Source organism: Oncorhynchus clarkii, chromosome 14, assembly GCF_045791955.1.
Source record: "Oncorhynchus clarkii lewisi isolate Uvic-CL-2024 chromosome 14, UVic_Ocla_1.0, whole genome shotgun sequence".
NCBI classification, from domain to species: Eukaryota; Metazoa; Chordata; class Actinopteri; order Salmoniformes; family Salmonidae; genus Oncorhynchus; species Oncorhynchus clarkii.
Window position 1 is genome coordinate 16,718,496 of NC_092160.1, and position 25,904 is coordinate 16,744,399.

A 25,904-nucleotide genomic window follows, 5' to 3' on the forward strand; every position below is an offset into this window, starting at 1 on the left:
ATGCCGGATCGAGCTGTCATATAGTCGGACGTTCGCGTTCAGTTTGATAGTTTTTGGCAGTGGCAAGAGCGATGCAAGACAAGGAGTGTAGATGAGATAGAGAGATAAAGAGGAAACCAGTTAAATATAACACCTAATCAGAATATAACTTTGTATCCGTTTACAGGAAAGCGCACAGTGAACATGTCGGTGTTAGCGCTACAAGAGTACGAATTTGAGAGACAGTTCAACGAGGACGAAGCCATACGATGGATGCAAGAAAACTGGTAGATATAGTCTATGAAATATCATATTGATGTGGGGAGGATTGTTTGTGTATATGTGACACAATTTCCTCATACTCGTATTAATAGAAACAGGAAATTAATGAATAAGAATAGCATATTCTGGATGCTGCTAACGTTAAGCTTGCAAATAGCTTATGTTGTGGTCTGCTTTCCTATAATAACATATTTCTCATAAAGCAGCTAGAGGATCATCCGCACACAGTAGCCTACCCTATTCACAACATATGCAGGCCTGGCTGTGAATTAGTTACAATGAATCAAGAAAGTGCCTATTGGTGAATAGCCTACCAACTGAACCTATCACTCTATTATTAGGCTACATCTCGTTACAATTTCCTTGCCTTCTGATATGACTTTCAGTGATTTGCGGATGTAGAATGTTTATTTTTAGGCATCAGATTCCAGGTATTCAAGGTGATGCGGCGCTACTGTTATCTGTCTGCTGACCAGATAATTCCGTCCTCTTACATTTACCGCTGCCCAATAGCCCTGTATTACAACCGGTACGCTATGAATGAAATAAATCCCACATGCCGAGAGTTGACAGAGGTAGATCTTTCGTTTATCAGCATACTATTTTGTCTAGTCCGTTGCGCTCCAAAAACTGATTACATTTAGACCTACAATACGCACAATACCGGTTTGGAGTCTGTAGTCTCGTTTCTCTGGCCAAACAGACAGAATAACTAAACAAACGTGTTCATTCATTGACACAAAGCGCACCAGTGCCTGTGGCAATAACCTTCCTAGCCTATAAGTCTAAGGTGCTAACCATTACAAACACATTCCTTAAGAAAATATGACCAAATTATAGGCAAACACTCAAAATAACATCACTGCCTGGATAGGCTATATGTTCGTGTTCTGGCCAAACCCTTAACATAGACATATGCTCACCAAAGACAGGGTAAGACCATTATATATCCACCACAGACTGAATAAATAGAAAACTAACAAAACTTGTCTTGGTAATGCCTATTGATGCCGGATGATGCAGGTGATGAGCACGGCCATAATCAGGTTATGCTCAGGTTATGCTCCATCTGCAATCACACCCTACTAATACCTGTAAGTGTCTAGGAAATAAATCACCATTATGTTTTTTAAAATCATTTTTATAGTTGACTGTTATCCATGACCATCAGTGTCTAATTAGTCTCCTGTGTTTACCATTGTAATAGCCTATGGGAAGTCACCACTTATGCATTGGTTATTAACTGACTTAAATAATGATTAAAGTATTTATACCTGTTGAAAAACCTTCCATAGACAGGTAAAAATCTCATTTGTAATGCAACAGCAGCCTACACTAATGCCACATGCTGGTTTATTGGTAGGCTACAGAACTAGGAAATAGCAAAAAGAAGTGTGTTAATTTGTAATAGTAGAAACATTTATGTTGCAATTAAACATTCTTTAAAAAGGAACATTTTACAGAAGTCCAATGTGTTCCTTTTCAGAATCAAGCGTGTGGAAACATTGTGCAGGAGCTGCCCATAAGTTGGTGCTACCAACGGACCAATAGAAATTATCTTATGATGTCTGCTGACAGAGTGCTAGCCAATCACATCGCAGCTCATGATCTGTGCCCACTCTTCTGGGCAGCGTTTGCACTGCAGCAGGGATGTCTGCTCTGACAAGACCATACCGCATGGTTCTGAGAGGAAATAACTACTGCACAAATTCACGAGTGGTTAGTCATATTCACCCAAATTGACATTACACAATAGGTGTATGAACATGTTACATGTTTTGAGAGATATGTTATAGAGTAGTCAACTTAGTTGTAAATAGGTGCAGCCCTTCAGCCTAAACTCCTAAAGTGAAAAATCATAATTGAATGCTAACCAACCTGTTTCTTTCTCTGCCGTACAGATACAATAACAATGCATTGCTTCATGGGTGATTTTCTGGCACATTTCAACTGCCTTTAACTGTTGGGGCCCTATTCAATGAAACAAAATACCATAATGGCACTTTCTGATGCATGTACTAATCAAAACAACACTTTCAAACTCTACAGCATTGTAATTGAAGCATGTGTTCTCACTATGCAGGTGACCTCCCTCTCTCTCTCATCACATTTCTTGAATGGGCTACTGTATGTTGAGGCCTACCAAATACCAATGGGAAATAGAGGAAAGTTTTAATGGTAGGCTGCTGCAGTCTATTGACTACTGTGTGATGAAATAGTTGCAGGGACGGCCTCTGTAGCTGCCAGTACTAACAAACTCAGAGGAAGTGCACCTTAGTCCAGCGAGGACAAAACCCCTGGGGAAAGTGAGGACAGATGATAAGCTCTTTTGGGAACGACTGCAAAGAATCAAGCTTACGCAAACCTTGTCTCGTTGTTATAACAAGGCTTGCTCTTTGCTATTGGGGTGTTAAATCCAAACGGGAGAAAAATGTCATGGTTGACTCAGCATGTCTGGAAATGGCATCTGATCTTCAAATCACTGCTTCGGCTTCAGGGGGCAGTGTGCAGTGTGCTTAACTTGAAAAACAGCATATAGCTACCCTCACATAATTGCTAATTAAACTACCCTCACTTGCCATTAGCTCCTGCAAATACCCTCCCCCTCAGGACAAATGTTTTTGGTTGAAACTCAGTGAATTTATAAAATCTCCCACTGGGCACACCATGTCATTTCAAGGTGGATAATTGGGTAATATTTGGTTGCGATGTTGATCAATGAGATTACAATCACTCAAATGGGAATACAATTTCAGATATTTTGTTTATTTACACAACAAATTGTGATATCACTGTTCATCTAATAGCACAACCACATGACCTGTGTTGCAGATGAGATTACATTAAAAGTACATGGTGCAAGTGATCAATAGCGTTCAAGATTCTGAGCAAATCATTGCAGCAATTGTGAATATCTCCGCAGATCTGCGATGACCTATGCACACTATCTTGAACATGCACACTTTATATGATTACATAAGAATACCTTTATAGTTACAGTAACCTCAATGTGGCCATGGATGTGTTTCTCATTTTAAGGTTGAATGTTACTTTCATTAATTTAAGGCTATTTTCTGTATTACAAAAGTAGTATTTAATTGTATTTGTTGACAATGCAACCAAATATCAACATTTAAAGGAGATGTATCTACTGCTTGCTTAGTTCCATCTGAGCCACTAGACCATCCTATTCTTTAACTTGTATTTGTGGTTGAGTTATAATTTATTTTCTTCTATTTTGTTTTTATTTGGGTGGGGGGGGGGGGGGGGGGGGGGGGGGGTGTAGATCAGCTTTAATATTGTAAATAGATTGTGGCTTCTATCAATGTTATTGGTTGAGAGAATGCCAAGTGTGCAAAGTTGTCATTAAGGCAAAGGGTGGCTACTTTGAAGAATCTCAAATATAAAATATAATTGGATTGGTTTAACACTTTTGGGGTTACTACATCATTCCATATGTGTTATGTCATAGTTTTGATGTCTTCACTATTATTCTACAATGTAGAAAATAGTAAAAATGAAGAAAAACCCTTTATTATTTTCCCCTAACCCGACCACACCTCCCCTAATTGGAGTAAACTAATGGGACAACAATACTTATGCTTTCACTTCCAGCTTATACAGACTACACACATTTCACGGACAGTATATTTTACATTAGTTATATTTTGTTTGTTTTTAGTCCCACCCGTCAGCTAAGCTCAACCCCTCCCATCTATCTCTGAAGACCATACAGTCTAGCTGCCATATATTTTTCCACTCAACATATAATTTGTTAAAGGGATTCTTTTGAATTTTGGTAATGAGGCCATTTACAGTGCATTCGGAAAGTATTCAGACCCCTTGACTTTTTCCACATTTTGTTACATTACAGCCTTATTTTAAAATTGATTGAATTTGTTTTTTTCCTCATCAATCTACACGCAATTCCTGATAATGACAAAGCAAAAACAGGGATTTAGATTTTTTTGCAAATTTATAAAAAATATAAAACTGAAATATCACATTTATGTAAGTATTCAGACCCTTTACTCAGTACTTTGTTGAAGCATCTGGCAGCAATTACAGAATCAAGTCTTCTTCTACATCTGCGTTGCTTGCTGTTTGGGGTTTTAGGCTGGGTTTCTGTACAGCACCTTGTGACATCGGCTGATGTTAACAGGGCTTTATAAATACATTTGATTGATTCTTGGGTATGACGTTACAAGCTTGACACACCTGTATTTGGGGATTTTCTTCCATTCTTATCTGCAGATCCTCTCAAGCTCTGTCAGGTTGGATGGGGAGCGTCACTGCACAGCTATTTTCAGGTCTCTCCAGTAATGTTCGATCGCATTCAAGTCCAGGCTCTGGCTGGGCCACTCAAGAACATTCTGAGACTTGTCCCGAAGCCACTCCTTTGTTGTCTTGGCTGTGTACTTAAGGTCGTTGTCCTGCTGGAAGGTGAACATTCCACCCAGTCTGAGGTCCTGAACACTCTGGAACAGGTTTTCATCAAGGATCTCTCTGTACTTTGCTCTGTTCATCTTTCCCTGGATCCTGGCTAGTCTCCCAGTCCCTGCCTCTGAAAAACATCCCCACAGCAGGATGCTGCCACCTCCATGCTTCAACGTAGAAATGGTGCCAGGTTTCCTCCAGATGTGACACTTGGCTATTCAGGCCAAAGAGTTCAATCTTGGTTTCATCAGACCAGAGAATCTTGTTTCTCATTATCTGAGAGTCCTTTAGGTGCCTTTTGGCAAACTCCAAGCGATCTGTCATTTGCCTTTTACTGAGGAGTGGCTTCCGTCTGGCCACGCTAACATAAAGGCCTGATTGGTGGAGTGCTGCTGAGATGGTTGTTCTCCTGGAAGGTTCTGTGCCTTTCCAAATCATGTCCAATCAATTGAATTTACCACAGGTGGACTCCAATCAAGTTGTAAAAACACTCAAAGGATGATCAATAGAAACAGGATGCACCTGAGCTAAATTTCAAGTCTCATAGCAAAGGGTCTGAATACTTATGTAAAAAAGGTATTTCTGTTTTTAATGTTTAATACATTTGCAAACATTTCGAAAAACCTGTTTTAGCTTTGTCATTATGGGGTATTGTGCTAGATTGATGTCAATGTTTTATTTAATCCATTTTAGAATAAGGCTGTAACATAACAAAATGTAGAAAAGGGGAAGGGGTCTGAATACTTTCCCTAAGGCACTGTATATACTTCCCCAGAGTCAGATGAACTAAAGGATACCATTTTTATGTCTGTGTCCATTATGAAGGAGGTTAGAGGTAGTTTTGCGCATCAATGCTAACTAGCATTAGGAAGTCTGTGGATATTTACTAGGATGCTAGAGACAAAAATGATATCCACTAGTTCATCTGACTCTGGGGAAGTAGATAAATGCCCTCATTGTCAAAGTCCCAAAGTATCCCTTTAACTTGTGGACAAGTTAATAGGCTATTTATTGTATTTTAGGAGTGATTTCAAAAGTAATATTGAATTATGTTTGGTTGTCAACACAACCAAATATCATCATTTTACAGGGGATTTATTTTCTGCTTGGATAGTTCCATCTGTGCCACTGACTTAGTCTGTCTTTAATTCCAGTTTTTCTACAAATTAATAATTGATATGTTGGATTCACGTCTCCATCTCAACCAACAATCAAAGTTAAAGAATATGATCAAATCAAAAGTTAAATGCACTTTAAATCAAATTTGATTTGATTTAGTCCGATTCTTTTACTTAGATTTTTAATTGAGATGGAGACGTGAATCCAACGTATCAATGTTATACAGTAAATAACAGTAAGTAACATTCAACCTTAAAATGAGTAACACATGGCCACATTTTGAGGTTTGAAGCCAACCAGAGCTTAAATCCCTAGACCTATTGTATTGTCAATTTTAGTTGAATTCTGGGTTGAATTGGAACAATAGCTGTTGATGACCTAAAATAGTATAATTTATGATATATGAGTGATAAGGTATTGTCCCATTTCATTTGCTCTGATAAACCTACCCTTTGGAATAACTTGGATAACAACAGTGAATCTATTTAGTTTTTAAGAGGAGATCTCTCAACAAACATTCTTATAATAGCACATTGTAATAGTGACAAATATCATAACTAAGCAGGACAGGGCTTGGTTAAAACCCTGGATGAGTGACCAAATGGTAGCTGTAGATAGATTAATTCGACAGTAGGTGTTGCCCAGCCTATAATTTTTTTTCTGATAGTGGATATAAATGATCTGATGTTGTTTTAATAAAGGTACACATTTTACGTATTGTCTATGTTGAAATTTGGTTACCATGATGACATAATTCTGTGGTTAAAATTTCAACCTTAAAACAACAGTTTACTTTGACTTACATTGACAAATGATGTTGAATAAAACAAAGAATCTCAGTCCTGGGAACATACAGCATTTTGGCAACAGACACTTGTTCTTTTGGAGTTAGTCAACAAAGTGGCACTGTGACATTTTGATGATGGTTTGACATTAAACAGATTCATTCACAAGATCACTTTGAGATCACCGTTCAGTGGCAATAGAATGCAAGATGTGGCTATAACTGAAAATAATTGTACATTCAAATGTCTCAATATTTTTATGTTTATATAGAGGACGCTGTTTGTTCTCTGTGTGGTCTTAAGTATAAACCTGATGAGACATTGCCCAGTGAGAGAGAGAAAAAAAAACCAAGGGACTGTTTTTGCTTAGCATAGCGTTATTAACTATCACATTCCCTCCGGGCTCAAACCCTATAGCACCAGAGCACCTTCTTCTAGAGGTTGGAACTGGTTCAGGTAACAGAACCGAAAACTGAAAAAGAACACAATTTTTAAAGGAACAGAATCAGAACCGGGAATGAAAGTGATCTACAGTATACTGTTCTGGAACAGAACCATTATTTTAAACCCGTTAATAACATTATTTTAGTTCTGGGCATTTTTTTCCCAGTCCCACAAAAGATGAAAAAAAGTGCTTGGCTTCACTCCTATCACATCACATTGCGTGAAATATGTAATTGGCAGAAACAACTTGATTTTTTGCATCTCGATGTATTGTCCTCCGGTGGCTAGCTAGCTAGCTTGAATTATCCCTTTCCTAAATTAGCCATGGATGGAGATAGGGATTTGGACTTAATTCTCCGTTCTGGCCAGTGATTATAACGGTGATTCTGATCTAACCATAAATTCATACATTGTGCCTCTGGACTGAGAGGATGGAAGTTCAAATCAAATCAAATTACATTTAATTTATCACATATGCCTAATACAACAAGTGTAGACCTTACCGTGAAAATCTTACTTACCAGCCCTTAACCAACAATGCAGTTTTAAGAAAAATAAGAGTTAAGAAAATATTTACTAAATAAACAAAAGTAAAAACAAAGTAACAATAACGAGGTACCGTTACCGAGCTAATGTGCGGGAGTACAGGTTAGTCAGGTTAGTCAAGGTAATTGAAGTAATATCTACAGTTGAAGTCGGAAGTTTACATACACTTAGGTTGGAGTCATTAAAATGTGTTTTTCAACCACGCCAAAACTATAGTTTGTTAACAAGAAATTTGTGGAAAGTTGGTTAGGACATCAACTTTGTGCATGACACAAGTAATTTTTCCAACAATTGTTTACAGACAGATTATTTCACTTATAATTCACTGTATGACAATTCCAGTGGATCAGACGTTTACATAGACTAAGTTGACTGTGCCTATATACAGCTCGGAAAATTCCAGAAAATTATGTCATGGCTTTAGAAGTTTCTGATAGGCTAATTGACATCATTCGAGTCAATTGGATGTGAACCTGTGGATGTATTTTAAGGCCTACCTTCAAACTCAATGCCTCTTTGATTGACATCATGGGAAAATCAAAAGAAATCAGCCAAAACCTCAGAAAACAAATTGTAGGCCTCCACAAGTCTGGTTCATCCTTGGGATAAATTTCCAAACACCTGAAGGTACCACGTTCATCTGTACAAGCAATAGTACGCATGTATAAACACCATGGGACCACGCAGCCGCCATACCGCTCAGGAAGGAGACACGTTCTGTCTCCTAGAGATGAACGTACTTTGGTGTGAAAAGTGCAAATCATGTCCTCTGGTCTGATGAAACAAAAATATAACTGTTTGGCCATAATGACAATCGTTATGTTTGGAGGAAAAAGGGGGAGGCTTGCAAGCCGAAGAACACCATCCCAACCGTGAAGCACGCATGTGGCAGCATCATGTTGTGGGGGTGCTTTGCTGCAGCAGGGACTGGTGCACTTCACAAAATAGATGGCATCATGAGGCAGGAAAATTATGTGGATATATTGAAGCAACATCTCAAGATATCAGTCAGGAAGTTAAAGCTTGGGTCTTCCAAATGGACAATGACCCCAAGCATACTTCCAAAGTTGTGGCAAAATGGCTTAAGGACAACAAAGTCAAGGTATTGGAGTGGCCATCACAAAGCTCTGACCTCAATCATATAGAAAATGTGTGGGCAGAACTGAAAAAACGTGTGCGAGCAAGGAGGCCTACAAACCTGACTCAGCTACACCAGCTCTGTCAGGAGGAATGGGCCAAAATTCACCCAACTTATTGTGGGAAGCTTGTGGAAGGCTACCCAAAACGTTTGACCCAAGTTAAACAATTTAAAGGCAATGCGACCAAATACTAATTGAGTGTATGTAAACGTCTGACCCACTGGGAATGTGAAGAAATAAATAAAAGCTGAAATAGATCATTCTCTACTATTATTCTGACATTTCACATTCTTAAAATAAAGTGGTGATCCTAACTGATCTAAGACAGGGAATTTTTACTCAGATTAAATGTCAGGAATTGTGAAAAACTGAGTGTAAATGTATTTAGCTAAGGTGTATGTAAACGTACGACTTCAACTGTACGTATAGGTAGGGGTAAAGTGACTATGCATCAATAATTAGCAGCGAGTCGCAGCAGCGTAAGAAATGAATAAATAGGAGGGGGTCAATGCAAATAGTCCAAGTAGCCATTTGATTAGCATTCTTATGTCTTGGGGTAGAAACTGTTAAGAAGCCATTTGGACCTAGACTTGGCTCTACGGTACCGCTTGCCGTGCGGTAGCAGAGAGAACAGTCTATGACTTGAGTGTGGGTGGCATGAGTCTTTGGCAATTTTTAAGGGCTTCCTCTGATGCCACCAGATGCCACATCCTCTCGATGGTGCAGCTGTAGAACTTTTTGAAGATCTCAGGACCCATGCCAAATCTTTTCAGTCTCCTGAGGATAAATAGGCGTTGTCCTGTCTGCCTCACAACTGTCTTGGTGTGTTTGGACCATGATAGTTTGTTGGTGATGTGGACTGCTCTAAACCTGCTCCACCACAGACCCGGCGATGAGAATGGGGGTGTGCTCGGCCCTCCTTTTCCTTTAGTCCACAATCATCTCCTTTGTTTTGATCACGTTGAGGGAGAGGTTGTTGTCCTGGCACCACACTGCCAGGTCTCATCGTTGTCGGTGATCAGGCCTACCACCGTTGTGTCGTCTGCAAGCTTAATGTCATGCTTGGCCACACAGTCGGGGGTGAACAGGGAGTACAGGAAGGCCTAACCACGCACCCCTAAGGGGCTCCCATGTTGTGTTGTTGCCTACCCTTACCACCTGGGGGCGGTCCGTCAGGAAGTCCAGGATCTAGTTGAAGTGGGAGGTGTTTAATCCCAGGGTCCTTAGCTTAGTGATGAGCTTTGAGGGCACTATGGTGTTGAATGCTGAGCTGTAGTCAATGAACAGCATTCTCACGTAGGTGTTCCTATTGTCCAGGTGGGAAAGGGCAGTGTGGAGTGCAATAGAGATTGTGTCATCCGAGAATCTGTTGGGGTGGTATGCGAATTGGAGTGGGTCTAGGGTTTCTGGGATAATGGTGTTGATGTGAGCCATGACCAGCCTTTCAATATGTAACTAGCTAACGCATTTTTATCCAGGTAGCCTAGGACAACAAAAAATAAAATTGTGTACTGTATGACAGCCATAGACCTTTTAGGCAACACGAAAGAGAGAAGGATGGCATTGGCGTTTCTCTACCTGTAGGGTGAGACAACATGTTTTTTTCTATTTTCACGGATGCGCACACACACACACACACACACACACACACACACACACACACACACACACACACACACACACACACACACACACACACACACACACACACACACACACACACACACAGACACAAATCAGAACAATGGACAGCCACATCATAGTTAGCTTATGTTGATTGGACTAAATAGTTTTTGGTATATTTTAGTTGTCACTGTATGAGACTAAGCATAGGTGATTTGATGATGTTGAAATGTGGAAATGGTGCTGGAATAGTGGAGGCAGCTCCTGTTTTCTTTGCGACTTGCTGTAACTCTCCGTGGTTCTATTTTAAAAGCTATTTAGTGGTCCGAAAATGTCGGATACATTAGCTTGCTTGCCCATGCTATAGGTCATGTAACTGTTTGTTACATGCAATATGCTTTGCGGACTTCACTGGACAGTGGTTGCTCTCCAGTATTGTGAACAAAGGTGTGGTTTAATTTGTTCTGCCACGTTGTCTTCTTATTGTCTCAGCCTTCGTCCTATATATCACAGTGGCAAGGCATATGAACTAACAGGTTATAGAGCAAACAACACAATTTTCACAACACAGGTTCTAATATGATTTTTTTTGGGGCTTGCCTCCCCCCGTGATTTTAACCATGCACTGCTACTGGTTAGGGATACATAGTTATCACAGTTGACATTGGATTTATTGACTACAAAAATGTAAGACGGGTTTTTAATTTAGGTGCTGCTCTGACCTCACAAGCTTGTTTGTTAGCTAGCTATCTCTGGTCCAACGTTAAGTCAACTCTTAAGTTGAAAGACATTCAAAGTTCCTCCATAGAAGCCGCTCCTCCGTAGGTATAATGCTGTGGGCCAAATTCAAATGATGCATGTCATAACAAGATGCCCAGTGCTTCCAGCCAAGCCTCCTCCTCCACCCTCACTCGCTCTCTCCCCACCCGCAAAATTTCAGCTGCCTCTTGTCTTTCTGTCATGCATGTAAACATCTCACTGATCTATAGCTTGCCTTCTCCATCGCAAGCTGCTCTATCCGCAACGCATGATTGGCGAAGTAATTTAATGTTGAGTTAAATGTAAAAAAAAATGTCCTAACTTTTAAAACTTCTTGGGGCTGCAATCCCGTTAACGGGATGATATGACAACAGCCAGTGAAAGTGCATGGCGCCAAATTCAAAACAACAGAACTCTCATAATTAAAATTTCTCAAACATACATGCATCTTATACCATTTTAAAGGCATTCTTGTTGTTAATCCCACCACAGTGTCCGATTTTAAATAGGCTTTACAGCGAAAGCACCACAAACGATTATGTTAGGTCACCACCAACTCACAGAAATACCCAGCCATTTTTCCAGCCAAAGAGAGGAGTCACAAAAAGCACAAATAGAGATTAAATTAATCACTAACCTTTGATGATCTTCATCAGATGACACTCATAGGACTTCATGTTACCCAATACATGTATGTTTTGTTTGATAAAGTTCATATTTAAAAAAATCTCAGTATACATTGGCGTGTTACGTTCACTAGTTCCAAAAACATCCGGTGATATTGCAGAGAGCCACATCATTTTACAGAAATACTCATTATATATGTCGATGAAAATACAATTCTTAGACATGGAAATAGAGATATACCTCTCCTTAATGCAACCGCTGTGTCAGATTTCAAAAACACTTTACGGAAAAAGCAAACCATGCAATAATCTGAGACGGCGCTCAGAAATAAAATAAAATAATCCGCCATGTTGGAGTCAACAGAAATCAGAAATAACAATATAAATATTCCCTTACCTTTGATGATCTTCATCAGAATGCACTCCCAGGAATAGCGGTTCCACAATAAATGCTTGATTTGTTCGATAATGTCCATTATTTATGTCCAAGTAGCTACTTTTGTTAGCGCATTTAGTACACAAATCAAAACGCTCGTGCAGGTCCATCCGAACGTCGGACGAAAACTTCAAAAAGTTATATTACAGGTCGAAGAAACTTGTAGAATCAATATAATCAATCTTTAGGATGTTGTTATCATAAATCTTCAATAACCTTCCAACTGGAGAATTCCGATGTCTGTAGAGAAGCCATGGAATGCAGGTCGCTATCATGTAAAATTCACGTGACCAGGACCTGGCTCTCTGCCAGACAACTGACTCAAACAGCTTCCATCCGGCTCCACAACACAGTAGAAGACTCATTCAAGTTTCTAAAGACGGTGGACATCTAGTGGAAGCCCTAGGAAGTGCAACTTGATCCATATCCCACTGTGTATTCAATAGGGGCTGGGTTGAAAATCAACCAACCTCAGATTTTCCACTTCCTGTTTGGATTTCTTCTCAGGTTTTTTCCTGCCATATGAGTTCTGTTATACTCACAGACATCATTCAAACCGTTTTAGAAACTTCAGAGTGTTTTCTATCCAATGCTAATTATAATATGCATATCTTAGCAACTGGGACTGAGGAGCAGGCGGTTTACTCTGGGCACCTTTCATCAAAGCTACTCAATACTGCCCCTGCAGATTAGTACATGGGGCCCTGACCCCAAGTTTAGGAACCACTGTAATAACCTCTCTCTCTCTCTCTCTCTCTCTCTACTTGCTTCCTCTCGCTCTATGTCTCCTCTGCTTCCTCCTGAATGCATTGCAGCCTGCCTCAGCCTCAGCCTCGCCAGGTATTATGAGAACTTAGTAGTCTCTTTTTTTACTCCTGTTGAGGTAGACTCCGTTTAATGTTAGCTTCTTACTTCATCCTAGCTGGCTAATACATAGCCGGAGCCCTTCAATGTTACTGCAATATAAGTTTCTGCCGGAAGCTAGCCACCTGACGGACTGCCACATCTATAAGCGACTATTTACCAGTTGTGCAGCACTTGTTCTCCGAGAGACGGTTTTTGTTTGTTTGGAGGAAGTCTATAGACACGGCAGGAGTCGCAGGACGGTTTTAAAATTGCATTTTGTTCGGCATCTCGCAAATACACTGTCAGAAACTTCTCTGGTTGCTTGCTTGAACTAGGGTAGGGTGCTAGGGTAGTTCATTTCATGTCTATGGCCCTCGGCCTGTGCCACGAGAGGGTGGAGTTAGCCATTTGAGAGAGTGGTGAATGTGCTGCTAAAGGTAAATCCAGGGGAAGCAGGCGAACATAACAAACACACCACTATCCACTCATTCGCAAAGAGGCAGGCGCAGCTCGAACTTAGTCAGATCAAGAATATAAGCGTTCTGAGCTGATTGACGCTGGGAGCAATATTTAGATGTTGATCTAGATTTTTTTTATGATTGTGTACAAAGATATATTTTTTTATTATTTAAAAAAATTCAAATTATAAAAAAATTCAGAGGTCCGGTCCTCGGTGTCCTCATATGTAGTTGTGTATAGCTCTGTGCCAGCAAGAAACCAAACAACACACAGATCAGTACATAATGTTGTCTACTTACAGTACAGCTGGCTGGTCTTAATGTCCGACACACTGTGGCTGCCTGACACTGAAGTACACATATATTCAATTTACCTGCTGAGTCATTCCCAGTCAATCCCCCCCACAAACTTCACCATTGCTCCAGAGTCAGTGATGGTTGCTCAGGTTGTGTAGTGTATTCAGTCATTGAAACCCTCAGTGGACTTCCAATCAATCATCCTCTTGGGCGACTGCATGTCATTGTAGGATCAGTTGTTTCATGCAATTCTGAAGGAAGAGCTGTAGACCTCTACAAAACGTGATGAGATAGATACCATGTTAGCTTACCGCATGGACATACAATGAGAATACAAAACATTAAGAACACCCACTCTTTCCATGACATTGACAGACCAGGTGAATCCAGGTGAAAGCTATGATCCCTTATAGATAGATGTCACTTGTTAAATTCACTTCAATCAATGTAGATAAAGGGGAAGAGACGGGTTAAAGAAGGATTTTTAGGCCTTGAGACAGTTGAGACATGGATTGTGTATGTGTGCCATTCAGAGGGTGAATGGGCAAGACAAAATATTTAAGTGCCTTTGAACCGGGTATGGAAGTAGGTACCAGGCGCACCGGTTTCTGTCAAGAACTGCAACGCACATTGCTTATCTATCCAATTGTTTCAGACCTACAGCAGTTCCTAGGGTTAGTCTTTGGACAATACCCAGTATTATCTTGCCATCACATTCCAACTTTCTAAGGAACCTTACTCTCCCCTCAGTAGCTAATACTACATTGTCACTGATTGTGACTTTCTGACAAAGGTTAGAATGTTCCTTTCGCAAAGGTTAGGCCAGCTAGCTGGTCCCCAATGAGTTATGGTATCGACTACTGGGAGGGATGTTTTACATGCTGCTTTTCCCAGAAAGATAGGATGCGATGATGGTGATTGCTGCTGACTGCATCGACCCAGAGCCTACCTCTGGCTTGATGTTGTCACCCAGCAGTACATCTGGATGGAGGATACAGAGAGGGAGATGTGGGGTGACTTTGCCATCTTGTCAAAGTGTCAGCTGAGAGTCAGGATGCAGACAGAGGAAAGAGCAGTCATTCCATTGTATTTCATCAAACAGCTTTTGCAGAGGCAGATATTCATTTTCAACCTGCCAGTGTATCAAATGAAATGTGTTTTTGCATTTGCTCAAGTGGCCATGAGGTCAAAAATACATCTAATTTGCACTGCTCACCTTGCATCTTTGTATTCGCTAATGATCTACACTTGGCAAAATGCAATAAGTCTCATTCAAACCTTCTAAAGCTTTCATTCTCTTCCTACTATAAATAAACCAGCCACTCACCATTACACTTTAATCCCTTAACAAGCTGAAACGATTATCTGCCAGAGCCAAACAAAATAATTTGCCTAGTTGTACAGTTATTATCAGCTCAACTGAAATAGGCAGTGTAACTAACAGTGCACATTTTAATGTATCATTATCAAACTCATTCTTCCCATTGAATACACTGGCGTAAATGTTTTAAACTGTATCATAACACTAGCGCCAGAGGTAACACTTTTTTGTGTTAGGCTTTGTATGATGTAACAATTATGTTTCTTACTGTATGTCCAGTTCTAGATTTATAGTTCTCTGTTCACCACTGAATTCGACTCCCGCCTCAAGGCCACCAGATGCATCAAACTCTTTGCATTCCCGGCGGAAGTCATTAATTGTCAATGGAGCCGTCTGCAGCTCTACATTGGGGGTGCCGTACTAGGCGGCGGTGAGTTCTGTTCAGACTCCAACTAGCTAGCTTTTAGCGAGTTGAAAAGAGAAGCATGTGTGCATCAAACACGGAAAATGCGGGATAGACATCCAGCAAAACAAAACGCATATGCATCTGGTGGACATCGGGCATCAGGGTGGTTCTTACCGGACTGTCTAATCTGTTATATCCAGGGCCTATTTATATCTTGGCCTTATGTAGCACTTTGTTACAGAACCGAAAGTTTGGTGTACTTCAAGGGTATGCCTTGACGCCACAACTGATTCCACTGCTACTGTGCAACCTACAAACAACTAAAGCAAGCCAAAGGACAAGGCCATTCACCCTGAACTGAGTTGCTTTACTGTGAAGGCAGCTTTCAGACCGAACACACACACACTCATCCTTATAGTCAGTGTTACGTAAGGAGTGAAATCTCCTGCTCCAGCTAATACAGATCCAAGTTACACATCAGGTTAGCCAGCAGCTTTGACCAAAACAGCTAGGGGAAGGGAAATGGCCACAAGTGTGACTAGCCTAGTTATTGTGAACTGCTAACACTAGGTTAGCCCAACCATTAGAAGGTGCATGCAGATCTAGCCATCAGTATTGAAAGACTCCTTTTGCATTAGAAAAGTTGAGTCAAATAGTTCCTGCCATGGTCCAATTTCATGATCAGGTGTGATTTATGCCTTCAGGTAAGATTTGTTTAGAGATCTGTCCACACATTCCCTATCTAATCTCTCTCTGAAATAGGCCACTTACACTGTTAAATATTTACAGAGCGAGATACCTATTGCAATGATTTTTCAAACAAGCCCTAAACCAGGGGACATATTATTCCAAAAGTAAATGCACACAGGTACAATATTGTGCAATCCTACATTATGATTATAACCAGGCTCAGTCATTAGTTCTGTGACCTCCATATTAAATATAATATTTAAGGTTCAAGCCACTAGCTAGCTCTGTTTGGCAGGATGACCTGATACATTGTGCAGACATAGGAGGGAATGAGATCCCCCGGAAGGCCGCCACTGCTTTGCTTGCTCTATCAGAACGCATTAGATCAGCCCCTAATGTTTGCTTAGCTCCAGCAAAGGCTCTGGTACAGACTCGGCCACCGCCCAGCAAGCCTCACTCAGTGATAAGGGAATGCATGGGAGGTGGCTTGCTCTCCATGAATGCTGATGATGACTGGCAAAATGGAGCAGTCTGCAGCTCTGTTGGATAGCTCTCAGGGATGTGAGAGGTACAATATAATAATGAAGAAAAAGAAAACACAACTCCATTTTAAAGCATAGGAAAACGTCAGTAAATATGTCCCAAATATGTCCCCACTCAATGTTCGACCTTTGCTGTATGTGACGTTTACTATTTTCACAGTTATTATTCATTTGGAATCACTGTTAGGCTGTGCTTTAAACTGCCTTTGAAGCTGAGTTGAATTGTAAAGGTATTTTGAACAAATCTCAGCTGGAAGAATAATGTAAGGTTTCAGAAAGTGCACAGTGTTAGAAGTCTCTTCTGATTGCTCAACTGTACTTGCAACAGTAGTACTCCATCCACTGATACATAGTGCCATCGTAATTAGTCAGGAACAGCATTCATAGTGTAGAGTTTCCTGTTAGGGTTTTCCAAATAGCATTGCATTTACATTTTAGCAGACACTCAGTGCTGGGGTTTCTGACTCCAAACTGAGTTGTCATCTAAATATATCCTGTCTCAGGTCACTTTGTGGTTCATTATTGTTGGATGGGAGTAAAGAACAAATAAATCAGATGTGAAGAAATGAGTCCAGTGCCAAGAGTCTAATGTCTTGGAGTTGATTGAAGTGCTGTGTATAAATCTTGTTTCAGGTGAAGATTAATCTCTTGGATTAGTCCACCATCCCTGATGCCGTCATTCAGAGACGATTGCATATCTCTGACTATAACCCTCCCTGACAGAGCTTCTCTTTTAAAAGTCGCTTAGAGGCACAGATCTAGGATTAATTTATACTCCGCCAATCATGACCGTAACTATTAAAGAGCCACTCAACTCGCCGATTCGCTCGTTTGTTTTTCTGTTTCGACACTAGAATAACTGTTTTTGACTCATATTGATGCCACATAGGCCGTTTTCAAAGGGTTTCATTGCTTTTTAAAGGCAGTCAATCTTTAATATGCAAAACTGACCATAGATCAGCATCTAGGTGATGACCTCTGACCCCTAGACCTACGTATAGCGAGGCAGCAAGAGACACTTTCAGCCCCCAGCCCCTAACTGAAGCTCCGACGTGAATGCTCTTGCCACATGCAGGTACTATGAGGCACGGAGGCATGATGTGAATTCACACTGACGTCTCAAATTAATTCCCATTCCTGGAGGCATTGCTTAGCTACAGCTGGCCCAATTGAGCAAGGAGAGAGACAGCCCTCGAACCCATTTGTCAACTTTGACCATGCCCCAGGTTTTCTCTGACCTTAGTGGGTTTTGGTCCATGTTATTGTACCTCATTCAGACTGTACTCTGTAGGGCTTTACACACTACTGAGACAAACCAAGCTGAACAAAACCAAGTTTTACTGTGCTGACCTGGTTGAGCATTCATCATAGTTTCTGGGAACTGTGCTGAATAGGACCGCTTGTAAAGTACTTGGTCCTCTACTTCCTAGTATCTACATCTCTGAAGCTTTAACTGTACTGTTCTGAGGAATCTGTTTATCATTGTGACCTTTAACCTTTTTGGCTGTGAAGACTGTCTGAGGAATGTGGGCTTGTTGCTCGTCTGGAATTCGCTCTGCCTCACTATAAGGTGCTTACTCTGACTCTCTCCATTCTTCACCCTTGTTTATTTTCTTTGGAACAAAGATGTCATTCTGCGCTCTGAACTGTGCTATCATTGTGTGACAGCAGCTTCTTTGGATTTTCACTGCACTGCTTTGTCCTTTGTTCAATCAGTTATCAAGCCTGCAAGCAAACACACTAGCTGTTTGATTATTTGCATTTTGCACAAAGGGGATACTCGTTGTCAACAACAGTAATGTTCTTTCAGGATATTGTTCTTGGTGAGGTTGTTCAGAAGTGTTAGTTCTGGTCAACACAAGCTAGTGAGTTTCCCTATAGGAAGTTAGGATTTATAACTTTTCTATAATGTTAGATTTACTTTGTTTGCAGACCCTTTTTTGAAGATTTCTTCCGTTTCTTCAAGGAAAATATTCGGAGCAAAAATATAAACGCAACATGTAAAGTGTTGGTCACATGTCTCATGAGCTAAAATAAAATATCCCAGAAAGTTTCCATACCCACAAAAAGCTTATTTCTCGCAAATTCTGTGCACAAATTTGTTTACGTCCATATTAGCATTTCTCCTTTGCCAAGATAATCCATCTACCTCAAAGGTGTGGCATATCAAGAAGCTTATTAAACAGCATGATCATTACACCTTGTGCTGGGGACAATTAAAGGCCATGCTAAAATGTGCAGTTTTGTCACACAACACAATGCCACAGATGTCTCAAGTTTTGAGGGAGCTTGCAATTGGCATACTGACCACAGGAATGTCTACCAGAGCTGTTACGTAATATTTTAATGTTAATTTCTCTACCATAAGCCGCCTCCGACGTCATTTTAGAGAATTTGGAAATACATCCAACCGGCCTCATAACCGCAGACCACGTGTAACCACGTCAGCCCAGGACCTCCACATCCGGCTTCTTTACCTGCGGGATTGTCTGAGACCAGCCACCAGGACAGATGATGAAACTGAGCAGTGTTTCTGTCTGTAATAATGCTCTTTTGTGGGGAATTTTTTTTTCTGATTGGCTGGGCCTGGCTCCCCAGTGGGTGGGCCTGGCTCCCCAGAGGTTGGGTCTATGCCCTCCCAGGCCAACCCAGGGCTACGTCCCTGCCCAGTCATGTGAAATCCATAGATTAGGGCCTAATTAATTTATTTCAATTGACTGATTTCCTTATATGAACTGTAACTGAGGTAAATCGTTGATATTGTTGCATGTTGCGTATTTTTTTCAGTAGATCTAACCAGAATCAGATATAGTACCCAAATGTAAACTTCCCTACTTCCAATATGCTAGGTACCTCTGGTTCAGGGAAAGATGATAGGGGTTATGTGGGGTGAAGTGCCTTGACAAGAAATGGGGCATGATCTTGCTTAGCCCTATATTGCTTCTGAGAATTAGGTCTTAAACAGTTTTATAAGGATGGCCAGGGCAAAGTAGGTAGAGGTATGAATGGGATTTTAGGTAATATTGCTGCATTGCGATGACAAATGAAAAGACAACTCCAATCTGGCCAAAGGGAATGGCAGAGGCTGAGAGGCAAACTCTATGCTATCATAGAGTTAAAAAACTCAAGCATAATGACAAACCACATTTTCTTCCTCAATATATCATCATCACCCTAAATAAGCTCTCTTTTTGCCTCTCTTCATTTTTCACAGGGAAGCAACGTTAAAAAAAAAGCACCTCTTGGTTTTAAGTTCTTGTAGACCCACCTAGTCAGCTGAAAAGAGCAAGAAATAGTGCCGTTGTCACCATATGAAGCTGAGGTTGCAGAATGGAAAAGGGGAGTTATCTTTAGGGTTTGGGTTATAACATATGGGAGCCCAAATTCTGGGTACCTCTTGGTTTATAGTTAACATCACTTTGTTATATATAGTAATGTATTGCATAAGCTGCGTCATCAGCAACCCAAATTTGATTGATTAGACCTCAAGTCTCGTTCTGAGCCCACTGGGACCAAACAAAAACTTTGAAACGTCACTTTATTTTGGGCCTCTCAGCATCCAACCCCTCAGATGATAATGCTGAGCACTTCAGTATGTAGCTCAACTGGCCAGGCGGTGTATCAGCTGGTGATCAGTGTGGAAGTAATGGAGTAGTCTGCTCCAAAATCAAAGTTTGTCAGAAGCTTTCGTATTACCCCAAAAGTGATCTAATGTTGCGCTGCTGTATATTTTATACTGTGTACTTTATACTGTATATTTTAGGCCATCTGTTCTTACACTATTTTACGCTTGTAAGTGCTGATTATGTTCACCAAACTCCATCCTTCCTTTACAGGAAGAAGTCCTTCCTCTTCTCAGCCCTCTATGCTGCCTGCATTCTAGGCGGCCGTCATGTAATGAAACAGAGGGAGAAATTTAATCTGAGGAAACCGCTGGTGTTATGGTCCCTCACCCTCGCCGTGTTCAGGTAAGAGGGCAGACATTTACAACACTGGTCCAGTCAATGCACATACTGTAAGCATCTTGTGGCCTTAGGTTCCTCTTAAAGGAACAGTCAGGGTAGTTTGGAATAAAGAAGTCATGCTGCCACTTTTCAGAATGACACAGCCAAACAACAATGCTGCACAAACTTTGCTGTGGCAGGAGAGACTGGAGAGAGACTTTATACCAGAGTCCCGGGGCTTGAATGTATACCAGAGTCCTGGGGCTTCACTTACACCATTCTCTCTCTCTCACTCTCTCTCTCTTTCCTTCTCTTTCTCTTTCTTTCTTGTCCAGTATATTTGGTGCTGTTCGCACTGGAAGCTACATGACATACATTCTGATGACTAAAGGGCTCAAGCAGTCAGTGTGTGATCAGAGCTTCTACAACGGGCCTGTCAGCAAGTTTTGGGCCTACGCCTTTGTGCTCAGTAAAGCACCAGAATTGGGTAAGTTGACTGTTATTATTTCTACTACTGCTACTGCTGATGCTACTACTACTACTACTGCTGCTGCTGCTACTACTGCTGCTGCTACTACTACTATTACTAATGCTGCTGCTGCTACTACTACTACTACTGCTGCTGCTGCTACTACTACTACTGCAACTACTACTATTAACACTGCTACTGCTACTTTTACTAACACAGCTACTACTACTACTATTACTAATGCTGCTGCTGCTACTACTATTACTACTACTACTGCTGCTGCTGCTACTACTACTACTGCAACTACTACTATTAACACTGCTACTACTACTACTACTAACACAGCTACTACTGCTACTACTGCTACTACTGCTGCTGCTACTGCTGCTGCTGCTGCTGCTACTACTACTGCTTCTACTGCTGCTACTACTACTACTGCTGCTACTACTACTACGACTACTGCTGCTACTACTTCTACTACTAACACTGCTACTATTACTACAACTACTAACACAGCTACTACTGCTACTACTGCTGCTACTACTGCTACTACTACTATTACGACTATTATTACTACTACTACTACTACTACTAATACTGCTACTACTGCTACTACTACTATTACGACTATTATTACTACTACTACTGCTGCTACTACTACTATCCTTATCTATAATATATCAATATGTTTTACATGTGCTATTTTCTGTCCATAGTGTCCATTGTGGTTAGAAAGGTTTATGAGACTGTGGCATTGGCCATATAGTATGTTGAGATAATACCCATGAAATATCACTGCTCCCGTTGGCTGAAAGGATCGGCACACAGATCTTTAGGCATGAATCTGTCTTTTCTGTCCTCCAATGACGTCAGAGACATGCGTGTCATCTCACCCCAACCGGTCCTAGTTTTAGTGACCTTTCCCTCGTACCCAGAGTCTGGCCTTTTTGTGTCTGGGAATCCATTTTCTGCCTGTTTGGCCCTTTTGTTATTGCCCAGTCCTGCCGTCACTGGGGCTCCACACCCTGTCAGTTCTGAGTACGATGCCCAGAGCAGGAGCCCCCTCTCAGGGGCACAGGGAGGGGGATAGAAGCCCCTACCCCTTGCCTGGCTCTGGCTCTCTGGTTGGGGGGTGGAGTACAGACCTGCTGGCCCAGACACTGATCTTTGTCACAGAGACATATGGGAGAGAGAGAGTTAGAGAGAGAGAGAGCGAGAGAGAGAGAGAGAGAGATTTTAGAGAGAGATAGAGAGAGAGTGAGTTAGAGAGAAAGACTGATAGAGAGAATGATGCTGTACAAACGCACTCTCACACACAGACTGAATTCTCTGGTGGTGTTCCACTGTCGAGCAGTGGATTCACCAATTAGTCAGGTATGGTATGATAAGAGGTAAGGTCACCTTGAATGCATTGCATTTATATGTTAGGTGGTTTTCCTGTATAACCTGTAGCTGAGACGTCAGATGTAAGTGTACTCTGTGGGCCCCATTTCACAGAGCAAAGCTGAAAAATGTTCCCAAAGCTTTTAAACAGATACACCCTGGAGACTGCTCTATTTTACAACGAAACAAATATATTTCACCTTTATTTAACAAGGTAGGCCAGTTGAGAACAAGTTCTCATTTACAACTGCAAACTTTTAAACAGAAACACCCTGGAGACTGCTCTGCTTTAAAACAGATACACCCTGGAGACTGCTCTGCTTTAAAACAGATACACCCTGAAGACTGCTCTGCTTTAAAACAGATACACACTGGAGACTGCTCTGCTTTAGAACAGATATACCCTGGAGACTGCTCTGCTTTAAAACAGATACACCCTGGAGACTGCTCTGCTTTTAAACAGATACACCCTGGAGACTGCTCTGCTTCAAAACAGATACACCCTGGAGACTGCTCTGCTTTAGAACAGATACACCCCGGAGACTGCTCTGCTTTTAAACAGATACACCCTGGAGACTGCTCTGCTTCAAAACAGATACACCCTGGAGACTGCTCTGCTTTTAAACAGATACACCCTGGAGACTGCTCTGCTTTTAAACAGATACACCCTGGAGACTGCTCTGCTTTAAAACAGATACACCCTGGAGACTGCTCTGCTTTAAAACAGATACACCCTGGAGACTGCTCTGCTTTAGAACAGATACACCCTGGAGACTGCTCTGCTTTAAAACAGATACACCCTGGAGACTGCTCTGCTTTAAAACAGACACACCCTGGAGACTGCTCTGCTTTTAAACAGATATACCCTGGAGACTGCTCTGCTTTAAAACAGATACACCCTGGAGACTGCTCTGCTTCAAAACAGATACACCCTGGAGACTGCTCTGCTTTAAAACAGATACACCCTGGAGACTGCTCTGCTTTAAAACAGATATACCCTGGAGACTGCTCTGCTTTAGAACAGATACGCCCTGGAGACTGCTCTGCTTTAAAACAGATACACCCTGGAGACTGCTCTGCTCACACATATTGTTATTGTATGTTGACACCTACAGCATAACAATGCTGAGAACCCACAGTGCATTTATCTGTGATTAAATTTGATTAAACATGAGCATTGAAAATATTTATTCGGGTCCTTGCTTTGTCTTATCGCTCCTAAATGTTGCCATCATGATCTTTTAACATTGATTTACCAAGAACATGAGGGTATTAGAAGATGACGCTTAAATAGCACTTAATGCTAGAAATAAGTGTTACCTGAAATTGATGACTTGCTATGTAAAGGTGTGCGCTTTGGTTCCTTTCCATTTGTAACTGACATGCTCTCTCTCTCTTGCTCTCTCTCTCCACACCCACCATGCAGGTGACACCCTGTTCATCGTGCTGCGGAAGCAGAAGCTCATCTTCCTCCACTGGTACCATCACATCACTGTTCTGCTCTACTCCTGGTACTCCTACAAGGACATGGTGGCTGGCGGCGGCTGGTTCATGACCATGAACTACCTCGTCCACTCCGTCATGTACTCTTACTACGCCCTGAGGGCGGCTGGCTTCAAGGTCTCAAGGAAATTCGCCATGTTCATCACACTCACGCAGATCACCCAGATGCTGGTTGGCTGCGTGGTGAACTACCTGGTGTACTCGTGGATGCAGCAGGGTCAGGAGTGCCCGTCTCACGTGCAGAACATTGTGTGGTCCTCGCTTATGTACCTCAGCTACTTTGTGCTCTTCTGCCAGTTCTTCCACGAGGCCTACATTGACAAGACCAAGAAGGCCGCCGCAGCTAGAGCAGAAGCCGCTGCCGCAGCCGCCAGGAAGGCCCAGTAGACGCGATTTGAGAGGGAAAGATAGAAGGGAGACTGATGGACACGAAACGCGAGGACCAAGGACTGAGGAGATGGGGAGAATTATCGGCAAATGGATGGATGAATGATTTGACGGATGGGTGGAGGAATGAAAGAGGGAGGTTGGGGAGGGGGGGGTAGAACACGAGGGAACAAAAGGTGGGACTGCTGTCTATTTGTGCTTGAGCATACTACTAACGCGCAGATGTAAAATCCTTCACTTTGACGGAGGTGCCATCTCAAGAGAGCTGCACTGAGGAAGGAAGCACTACCTACCAAGGCGATAAACAGTCAGTGTGTCCTTTATCTGATGTTTCTTTGGCTCCCACTTGATTCTCCATATTAATGGGACAGTTAATTTTTTACCTGATAAAGGAAGTACATCTACTTGAAAAGGTGTTACTTGATAAATAGGAAATCTATTGGTACTTATGAAGAATGCGGGGACTTAAATGTACGATTGAAACCATCTAGGTGTTTTTTGTCATTTCTTCATTGTCCTTTGCTTTTCTGTTTTTTGTTGAATCGTTTTAGACACTGGGAGTGTGTGAGAGGTAGACTTTTGTGTGACTTTTGTGTGCCGATGGAGCGAATGACACTGTAACTTCTGTACCCATCATTGCAACACAATATTTTCTCAGGTTTTAGGTTTCCCTCAATTTTTTCATATTATATGCATATCATCTTGATAAAGATCTTGATAAAGGTCAGATATGGGCTTAAACAATGCCAAAAGGCATCAAAGGGGAAGGTTGCTTAGTTACATACAAACATCTGATCTGAAGGCCCATTGGAGAAAATGAATCTTGTGACCACACTGATTCAATGTGTGGCATGATGGGAAACGGAGTCTGACAGTGATCTGTTCACCTGCCAGTAATGACCTCACAAAGTCGCAGACCACATTTGAAAGCGAGACGCTATACATTTCCAAAGACTTTAATGAAAGAAACGGTAACGGAAAAATGCCTCAAGACCAGTGGACATTGAAGTGTATTGAATTTAAAACATATTTATGTTAAAAAAAAAACATGCAATTGTCAAAATTCAATGTTATAACTTTAAGTAACCTGTATCTTTTAATGGTGTCTGTCATGTTATTGTGCATTCACACTGTATCAATGTAAGTCATTGTCGCTAAAGAACCAAGAGTGCAAACAAGGAGCGTCATTATGCCTACAGTGTCATGTCTGCTTATTTTAATCTCTGCAACGACTGTCTTGGCATTGCCATCACATATACCATTTACTCCATATCAATTAGTCATTGTGGTTTAGTTGTATGTCAGTAAAAGTGAAGAGTACAAATCAAGGGGAAATCATGCCTCAGCCCTTAGCAGCTTGTATTTCATTGGGGTTTATTCACAGCATGCAGAGAAGGTGTGTGTGTGCATGCACATGTGTGTGAGAGCTGCATGTGTATGAGAGTGTGAGAAAGAGAGCTTTTGCACCTCATCTATTTTGCAT

The 25,904-nt window shown here is 41.4% G+C and overlaps 1 protein-coding gene across 1 annotated transcript; it reads left to right on the plus strand.

Moving 5' to 3' along the window:
- Nucleotides 1-25,615, plus strand: LOC139366352 (ELOVL fatty acid elongase 6). The gene is made up of 4 exons (XM_071103734.1): nt 1-266; nt 20,572-20,703; nt 21,015-21,166; nt 23,958-25,615. The coding sequence occupies exons 1-4, from the start codon at nt 184-186 to the stop codon at nt 24,419-24,421; spliced, it is 831 nt and encodes a 276-aa protein (XP_070959835.1). The 5' UTR covers nt 1-183; the 3' UTR covers nt 24,422-25,615.
- Nucleotides 25,616-25,904: the final 289 nt, after the last annotated feature.